This window comes from Taurulus bubalis (assembly GCF_910589615.1).
Source record: "Taurulus bubalis genome assembly, chromosome: 2".
NCBI classification, from domain to species: Eukaryota; Metazoa; Chordata; class Actinopteri; order Perciformes; family Cottidae; genus Taurulus; species Taurulus bubalis.
In genome coordinates this window covers 13,188,799-13,198,541 of record NC_136590.1, presented here as the reverse complement: position 1 = coordinate 13,198,541, position 9,743 = coordinate 13,188,799, and the positions used below count along the sequence as shown (strand labels likewise).

Genomic DNA, 9,743 nt, shown 5'->3' with positions numbered 1-9,743 from the left:
CTTGAAAAAGGTCATTAGGTCATAAGAGAGCAGCAGATTATGACAATGTGAGACTAAAGATCTACGGAGCACATTTTGGATATTCAACCCTCCGCTTCTTAGAGAGCTCAATTTAAGGCCAGACTGGACCCAGATGGGTTCATTTCTGTCATTTACAAAAACGGTATCACTGGTGAGAGATTTTATGAGCAATAATTACAATATAGATACATAGAAAGATTGTATCTTGTTTTATTCATACTTTTTAAAACATAAAAGGCAACCAGGAATCTCATTACTACAAACCAAGTTATGAGAGAATAAACATCTATACAAACAATGTATATAACACTTGAACCATTATGCCAAAATAACGGATTTTGTGCTCGTGGACAAATTATTGAGTTCTCATGAGCATTCAGGAGATGAAAATGGATGATTTAAAGTAAATATCAGCCTCTGACTGCTGGAAATAACAAGATAGGAACAAACTGAGGGCGTTAGAAAACGAATTGTTCCAGTCAGGGATGCTCCAGATGTGATCTGCCCTCTTGCATATTGGTTTTGAATTCATAACCCCATGAAATTCTTGGCCTTGGTCTTGTGAGACTTTGGCTCTCTTGTACTCTTCACAGCTGAGTATGACTGTCTTTAATCTCTGCTTCCCACTGTGTTCTCACCATTGTGTGCAGCCTCATGGTGGCCTGGGCATCTTGAACCTGGTAGACAGTGGAAGAAGAGAGGTGGAGATCAGAATAAAATTCTATGTTTAAAAACAATTTTAATCAACTGCTATTAATATTATTAATCTCTGTACCAAAAGTTGAACCACAACAGTATTTTGCAGTCATTCATAAATGAGTGATTAATCCTCAGAGAGCATCAGAAGCGTATTCTCTCTGGTTTGATATCTTTTGATCATTGAGAACAGCCTTTCATATTACACCAAGCTGTCAGATTATTATGTACACCTATAAGTAAAACTAATGCAGTCTGATAGAGATGTCCTGCAATGAACCCTGACTTCATGAAAGTTTTAACATTTTTGTTAAAAGTGTTGGAGAAAGGATTTGATTCAACTTCATGGACATTTTGAAGAGTGGTTTGTGGCGGGGAAATTGTTTATAATTTGTAAATTCACACACATTGGCAACAAACAAAACTGCTAAACATATTAACTTGTTTAACAGTAAGAGGAAACTTGAATCATATAGATTGTTTTTAAATGGTCTGAATGATGTCTGTTTTGCAGCTCGTTTTTTGTTGAGCAGAAAAACAGAAATACTTAATTGACAGATCTGACTGAAAGCTATTTCTTGGAATACTTGTTGAGGGTTGCATAACTATTCCTGCTCTTGTTGTTTTGTCCAAACGTTAATTGTAGGACTTAATAAATGTCCAATAAAGTCACCTCTGCTATTCTGTTGCACCACAATCACAACACAGCTGTTCAAAAATACCCAGTGTTTTCCAGGAAACCAAATCCATTAAAAAAAGTAGTTGATTTCCACATTTCTGTTTCTCAGAGAAAGAGAAAGATAATAAATTGTAATCTACAAGAGGCTTCCAGCGTCTCATTGGGCTCCATAACAATTTTGAGTTGGACTCATCGGACCAAGGTTTTATTTCTACTACAAGAAGAGCACATTCTCCATCAACCATCGGCAGCAAATCACACCGACACTGCGGTTGTACAAGGAGCCTAAATCCCTCTCTATCACTGAAAGTGAAGCACAACACACTCATTTACAGAAGACTGTGCCGATATGAGAAGCACTGATCCCGGTAGGTAAGAGCAGTCTCATGAATCCTAGGTGTTATGCATTGTGGAGTTGTTTGAAAAAAAAAAAAAAAACATTAACAGTGTAGTTATGAGGAGACCAAAGCCAAAACACATACACAGCATTTATTTCTACAAATGCTTCATGGGTCATCTGAGAACTCCTCTAGCGGTGATATGTGAGGACTGTCTTTAATGTGTGTACAGAAAAGGAGCACTGTGAGGTCTAACTTTGGACACACTCTGGCTGTCAACAAGGCAGTAAATAATCCAACTAACTATGTGGATTAATCTCTATGAGCAAGATGTCACCAAGCTACAAGACACAATTGTCCCCATATTTCCAAACGTCTTGAAAAAGGTCATTAGGTCATAAGAGAGCAGCAGATTATGACAATGTGAGACTAAAGATCTACGGAGCACATTTTGGATATTCAACCCTCCGCTTCTTAGAGAGCTCAATTTAAGGCCAGACTGGACCCAGATGGGTTCATTTCTGTCATTTACAAAAACGGTATCACTGGTGAGAGATTTTATGAGCAATAATTACAATATAGATACATAGAAAGATTGTATCTTGTTTTATTCATACTTTTTAAAACATAAAAGGCAACCAGGAATCTCATTACTACAAACCAAGTTATGAGAGAATAAACATCTATACAAACAATGTATATAACACTTGAACCATTATGCCAAAATAACGGATTTTGTGCTCGTGGACAAATTATTGAGTTCTCATGAGCATTCAGGAGATGAAAATGGATGATTTAAAGTAAATATCAGCCTCTGACTGCTGGAAATAACAAGATAGGAACAAACTGAGGGCGTTAGAAAACGAATTGTTCCAGTCAGGGATGCTCCAGATGTGATCTGCCCTCTTGCATATTGGTTTTGAATTCATAACCCCATGAAATTCTTGGCCTTGGTCTTGTGAGACTTTGGCTCTCTTGTACTCTTCACAGCTGAGTATGACTGTCTTTAATCTCTGCTTCCCACTGTGTTCTCACCATTGTGTGCAGCCTCATGGTGGCCTGGGCATCTTGAACCTGGTAGACAGTGGAAGAAGAGAGGTGGAGATCAGAATAAAATTCTATGTTTAAAAACAATTTTAATCAACTGCTATTAATATTATTAATCTCTGTACCAAAAGTTGAACCACAACAGTATTTTGCAGTCATTCATAAATGAGTGATTAATCCTCAGAGAGCATCAGAAGCGTATTCTCTCTGGTTTGATATCTTTTGATCATTGAGAACAGCCTTTCATATTACACCAAGCTGTCAGATTATTATGTACACCTATAAGTAAAACTAATGCAGTCTGATAGAGATGTCCTGCAATGAACCCTGACTTCATGAAAGTTTTAACATTTTTGTTAAAAGTGTTGGAGAAAGGATTTGATTCAACTTCATGGACATTTTGAAGAGTGGTTTGTGGCGGGGAAATTGTTTATAATTTGTAAATTCACACACATTGGCAACAAACAAAACTGCTAAACATATTAACTTGTTTAACAGTAAGAGGAAACTTGAATCATATAGATTGTTTTTAAATGGTCTGAATGATGTCTGTTTTGCAGCTCGTTTTTTGTCGAGCAGAAAAACAGAAATACTTAATTGACAGATCTGACTGAAAGCTATTTCTTGGAATACTTGTTGAGGGTTGCATAACTATTCCTGCTCTTGTTGTTTTGTCCAAACGTTAATTGTAGGACTTAATAAATGTCCAATAAAGTCACCTCTGCTATTCTGTTGCACCACAATCGCAACACAGCTGTTCAAAAATACCCAGTGTTTTCCAGGAAACCAAATCCATTAAAAAAAGTAGTTGATTTCCACATTTCTGTTTCTCAGAGAAAGAGAAAGATAATAAATTGTAATCTACAAGAGGCTTCCAGCGTCTCATTGGGCTCCATAACAATTTTGAGTTGGACTCATCGGACCAAGGTTTTATTTCTACTACAAGAAGAGCACATTCTCCATCAACCATCGGCAGCAAATCACACCGACACTGCGGTTGTACAAGGAGCCTAAATCCCTCTCTATCACTGAAAGTGAAGCACAACACACTCATTTACAGAAGACTGTGCCGATATGAGAAGCACTGATCCCGGTAGGTAAGAGCAGTCTCATGAATCCTAGGTGTTATGCATTGTGGAGTTGTTTGAAAAAAAAAAAAAAAACATTAACAGTGTAGTTATGAGGAGACCAAAGCCAAAACACATACACAGCATTTATTTCTACAAATGCTTCATGGGTCATCTGAGAACTCCTTTAGCGGTGATATGTGAGGACTGTCTTTAATGTGTGTACAGAAAAGGAGCACTGTGAGGTCTAACTTTGGACACACTCTGGCTGTCAACAAGGCAGTAAATAATCCAACTAACTATGTGGATTAATCTCTATGAGCAAGATGTCACCAAGCTACAAGACACAATTGTCCCCATATTTCCAAACGTCTTGAAAAAGGTCATTAGGTCATAAGAGAGCAGCAGATTATGACAATGTGAGACTAAAGATCCACGGAGCACATTTTGGATATTCAACCCTCCGCTTCTTAGAGAGCTCAATTTAAGGCCAGACTGGACCCAGATGGGTTCATTTCTGTCATTTACAAAAACGGTATCACTGGTGAGAGATTTTATGAGCAATAATTACAATATAGATACATAGAAAGATTGTATCTTGTTTTATTCATACTTTTTAAAACATAAAAGGCAACCAGGAATCTCATTACTACAAACCAAGTTATGAGAGAATAAATATCTATACAAACAATGTATATAACACTTGAACCATTATGCCAAAATAACGGATTTTGTGCTCGTGGACAAATTATTGAGTTCTCATGAGCATTCAGGAGATGAAAATGGATGATTTAAAGTAAACATCAGCCTCTGACTGCTGGAAATAACAAGATAGGAACAAACTGAGGGCGTTAGAAAACGAATTGTTCCAGTCAGGGATGCTCCAGATGTGATCTGCCCTCTTGCATATTGGTTTTGAATTCATAACCCCATGAAATTCTTGGCCTTGGTCTTGTGAGACTTTGGCTCTCTTGTACTCTTCACAGCTGAGTATGACTGTCTTTAATCTCTGCTTCCCACTGTGTTCTCACCATTGTGTACAGCCTCATGGTGGCCTGGGCATCTTGAACCTGGTAGACAGTGGAAGAAGAGAGGTGAAGATCAGTATAAAATGCTATGTTTAAAAACAATTTTAATCAACTGCTTTTAATATTATTAATCTCTGTACCAAAAGTTGAACCACAACAGTAGTTTGCAGTCATTCATAAATTAGTGATTAATCCTCAGAGAGCATCAGAAGCGTATTCTCTCTGGTTTTACATATTTTGATCATTGAGAACAGCCTTTCATATTACACTTAGCTGTCAGATTATTATGTACACATATAAGTAAAACTAATGCAGTCTGATACAGATGTCCTGCAATAAACCCTGACTTCATGAAAGTTTTTTTTTTTGTGTGTTTTGTGTTCAAGTGTTGGAGAAAGGATTTGATTCAACGTCATGGCCATTTTGAAGAGTGGTTTGTGTCGGGGAAATTGTTTATAATTTGGAAATTCATACATTGTCAACAGCCAAAACTGCTAAACATATGAACTTGTTTAACTGTGACAGTAAGAGGAAATTTGAACCATATAGATTTTTGTTAAATGGTATGAATTATGGCTGATTTTCAGTTCATTTTTTGTTGAGCTGAAAAACAGATACTTTATTGACAGGTCACATAGAAAGCTATTTCTTGAAATACTTGTTGAGGGTTGCATAACTATTCCCGCTTATGTTGTTATGTCCAAACTTTAATATTAGTACTTAATAAATGTCCAATCAAATTTGTGAGATTCTAATTTCCTGTGTTGTAAATGTGAACTGTTTCCAAGGCAGCATTAAGTTTAGAAAACTTCAACATGGAAGTAATTACACTTTTAATAAACTATCTTCAGCAATACATTTCCTAAAATCTATCAAATCTACTCGGCATCTCCCTCTGACTTTTCCTCTTGCAATCAACTGTTTGACCCCTAGGGGGAGACATGTTGTAGTTAACTAAGGAAATTTAGTAAGGAGTCACCTCTGCTATTCTGTTGCACCACAATCATAAAACAGCTGTACAAAAATACGCAGAAAAAAAAAATCCAGAAAAAAAAGTAGTTGATTTTTATATCCAAATTCTGAAAAGAGGCCTTCACAGCATGGAGCCTAATGTAGAGCCACAGAAATTCCAACGCAGGTGCGATTGTGTAAACTAACACTTAATTTGATCAAAATGATGATTAAAATTGTTTGACAGTCTTTGTTGCTTCATGACCATATGATAGTAGTAAAAATATATTCAAACTACCGGGGAGGAGTATGTTTGCTCCTGATACAAAAGGCAACCATATAACAGACTTTTAAACAAATGTATTTGAAGCAGGAAAGATTATTCATCCTTCGAAAGATGAAGGGTACCGGTCCCTCCCCTAATGTGTTTGTCAGAGAAAGATAAATAAAATAAGTTTTAATCTGCATGAGGCTCATTGGGCTCCATAATTTAGAGTTGGACTCCCCAGACCAAGGTTTCATTTCTATGAGAAGAGCACATTCTCCATCAACCATCATCAGTTAATCACACCGACGAGGCGGTTGTACAAGAAGCCTAAATCCTTCACTCTAACACTGGAAGTGAAGCACAACAAAAACAGTACCACTGGTGAGAGATTTTATGAGCAATAATTGCAATATAGCTACATAGAAATAATTCATCTTGTTTTATGCATACTTTTTAAAACATAAAAGGCAACCTGGAATCACATTACTACAAAGCAAGTTATGAGAGAACAATTACCTATACAAAAACATGTGTATAACACTTGAACTATTATGCCAAAATAACAGATTTTGTGCTTATGGACAAATGTTCTCATGAGCATTCAAGAGATGAAAGTGGAGGATTTAAACATCTGCCTCTGGACTGCTGGAAATAACAAGTTGGGAAATAATGTCTTAATTAAAGAAAGGTAAAGTAAATAAAAGCTCCATGATCTCTCGGGTGTTTGAATCCCTGTGTGACACCCAGCCTTGGATGCTCAGCCAGAACACTTGTGCAAGTCTTTCAAGACCTGTCTGAGGGGTTAGAAACACATTTTATGGAAATCTTCACACAACTCTCATTGTTCCAGTCAGGGATGCTCCAGATGTGATCTGCCCTCTTGCATATTGGTTTTGAATTCATAATCCCATGAAATCCTTGGCCTTGGGGGACTTTGGCTTCCTTGCTCGCTTCACAGCTGAGTCTTTGTTGTTATGACTGTCTTTAATCTCTGCTTCCCACTGTTTTCTCACCATTGTGTACAGCCTCATGGTGGCCTGGGCATCTTGGACCTGGTAGACAGTGAAAGAAGAGAGGTGGAGATCAGTATAAGATGCTATGTTTTACATGTTTATAGGTATGCGTCATCATTTTGTGTTTTCTAAATCAACTGTTATTAATGTAAGAGAAAGGCAGAACATTATTACATTTATTTTTTTAAATGGCAAGTGACAATTGTGTCTGATGTGTTGATGACTTACGGATGAATGTTCACCCTGTTGGACCTTAACGTTGAGTATCTCTCTACAGAGGACTTTCAGAGCAGGTCGACTACTCTAAAAAGAAAAAGGATATGATCGCATTACATACAACACTGATGCTAAGAACTGGGTGAGGGACTCTCTGGTCCACATGCACATGGTATGTCAACTTTAGCGTAGTATACATACCTTAACAGCCTTCCTAAATGGTTTGTACTTCTGAGTGTCCCGGACTTTCTTTTTTGGATGATCCAAAAGTAAAATCTGAAACCGGAGTTAAAGATTGGTATACGAGTGCTTGCATTTATTTAGAAAATTGTTTTAATTCCCTCTCAGATATTACATCCAGTCTACCTTTAGGTCATTGTGTAGGGCGTGTCCAACCACTATTCTGCCTTGCAGGATCTCAGCAACCTCCCTCTGCACAAGCTGTAAATTCTCTCCTGCAATGAGGCAAACATGGAAGTTATGCTATAACATTTCATGAAAACTATTTTCAAGAAATAAATAACATGCTTTAGTTTTTCATTTAGTTCTGTATTGTTCATTACAACTACTTAACTTACCATTTTTGATGTCTTGTGGTCGGATTCCACTGACAGCTGTCCTGTAGTCCGTTACCTTTTCTGTGGGTTTCACATATTTGTCATAGATGCATTTCCCAAAGTGGTTCACGAGGGACACACGAGCCAAGATGCTCTCCTCTCCATCAGGACCAACTCCCACCATCTCGCAATCAATGGCCACGGCTTTGGTGAGGCTAATGGTTGGCAAATGGAAAACAGGATGATAAGAGAGGACAGTCTTCACTACAACATCAAGCTGCGGGAGGAAGATCTGTTGTCTCTGTTTTTTTCCCAATGTTGTTATGAGTGAGGGATGGGGCATTATGTTAATCCACAACATGTTGTGGTATTGGCACTTTTTAAAATTGTTTTACATCCATTCGAGGTATTTGCCAGTTCCCATTTGTATTCATAGGAAATATTGCCAGAAAAGAGACACAAACAAATGCAAATAGAAACATTATGATAAAGACCATTCTAATTTGGTAGCAGATTCTAATTTGGATTCAGTTATCTTACCATGAAGACTGGATGCAAAGTGAAATAAACCACTTACTCTATCCAAAAAGGTAGTGACTTCCTGGTTTCGCTGTTACTGAGGTTGTGAGGAAACCAGCTGAGACCCGGAAGTCACTAGTTGGTGAGTTTTAGAGGTGATGGTAGGTAGATCTGTTACCTTCATAGACAGACCCCCATTTCCAGTCTTTAAGTTCACCGTATGTGTACCTTACAGACATGAGAGGGGTATTGATCCTCTCATCTATCTCCAGGCAAGAAAGTAAATAAGTGAATATCCCAAAAAGTCAAACTAGTCTTCTAAATAGGTGCTATTTGTAAAATGCACTAAAATGTGCAAAAACAGCAGTATGATCCTTTAATAGCACAAGCACAGACCACACTGCAGCCAGACCAATACCAATACATTCAAGTTTTTTCTGAGGATTTCTCAGTTAATGACTTAACTGTCTATTCCCAGTAAGACATCAACTCTTTAGAAGTACATCTGTGGGGCTACAAAAGAACAATGACTTTGCCTTTACTCACCCCTCAAAGGCTCCCTCTTTGACCAGGGCATTCTCCGTGCCCTTGTGCTTCTGAATGCCCTGCTTACTCCTCATGATCTCCGCTGCCTCTGCTCCCAATGTTGCCTCAATGTCATCAGGGTCAACATCATCAAACCACATGTCCTCTCTGCAATAGCACAGAACAATATGAAGTTAGCAGCCACAATTATTCTGGACCCAAGTATCAGCTGACTGCGAGTGCTGTGCACTTACTCTGTTGGTTTCTTCTCTTCCACTACAGGCTTCTTTTTCTTGGCTGCTTGCTCACTGTTCAACTTTCCACTGCCTCTTTTCCTTTTTGGAGCAGCAGACTGTGTTGTCTCCGTTACAGCTGGAACCTTTGAGTTCACCTGAGACTCCTTGGGGGCAACATTGTTAGGGACAGGTTTTTGCTTCACTTTTGTCGCAGCGCCTGTCTGCTTGGGACAGACGTTGATCTTGGAAATGTTTTTTGTAGATTTTTTTACAGCCCTCTGGTTTTGAAGAGCACCATTCGGAGGTTTTGGTGTCACAGGCTGCTTCTTCTCCGGTTGACTGGCCTTTAGCATCTGTGGAAGGTTTTGCAAAGTTGTGATTAATCTCAAGAAAATTATTGATTGGGGAAAAAAATTTGATGCAAGCATATGACATGCAAGCATTTTAACAAGCTAGAGACAGAAGCTATTTTAATGGCAAACCTCTTGCAATATCTTCCAGTTTTCCGAAAACTGCAGGTCATCTTTTGGAGGTAATGATTGCGGAGCTTTCGCTTTTACGTGGTTCTTGGGTCGTGGCTTT

The 9,743-nt window shown here is 38.1% G+C and overlaps 1 protein-coding gene across 1 annotated transcript; it reads right to left on the bottom strand.

The window, feature by feature from the left end:
- Positions 1-6,484: 6,484 nt before the first annotated feature.
- Positions 6,485-9,514, bottom strand: rexo4 (REX4 homolog, 3'-5' exonuclease; the record flags this gene model as incomplete). Its single annotated transcript, XM_079237721.1, has 7 exons — positions 6,485-7,147; positions 7,337-7,411; positions 7,526-7,600; positions 7,691-7,779; positions 7,903-8,096; positions 8,947-9,093; positions 9,180-9,514. 7 exons carry the CDS (start codon positions 9,512-9,514, stop codon positions 6,995-6,997), a joined length of 1,068 nt encoding a protein of 355 aa, XP_079093847.1. The 3' UTR covers positions 6,485-6,994.
- Between the last annotated feature and the right edge of the window lie 229 nt (positions 9,515-9,743).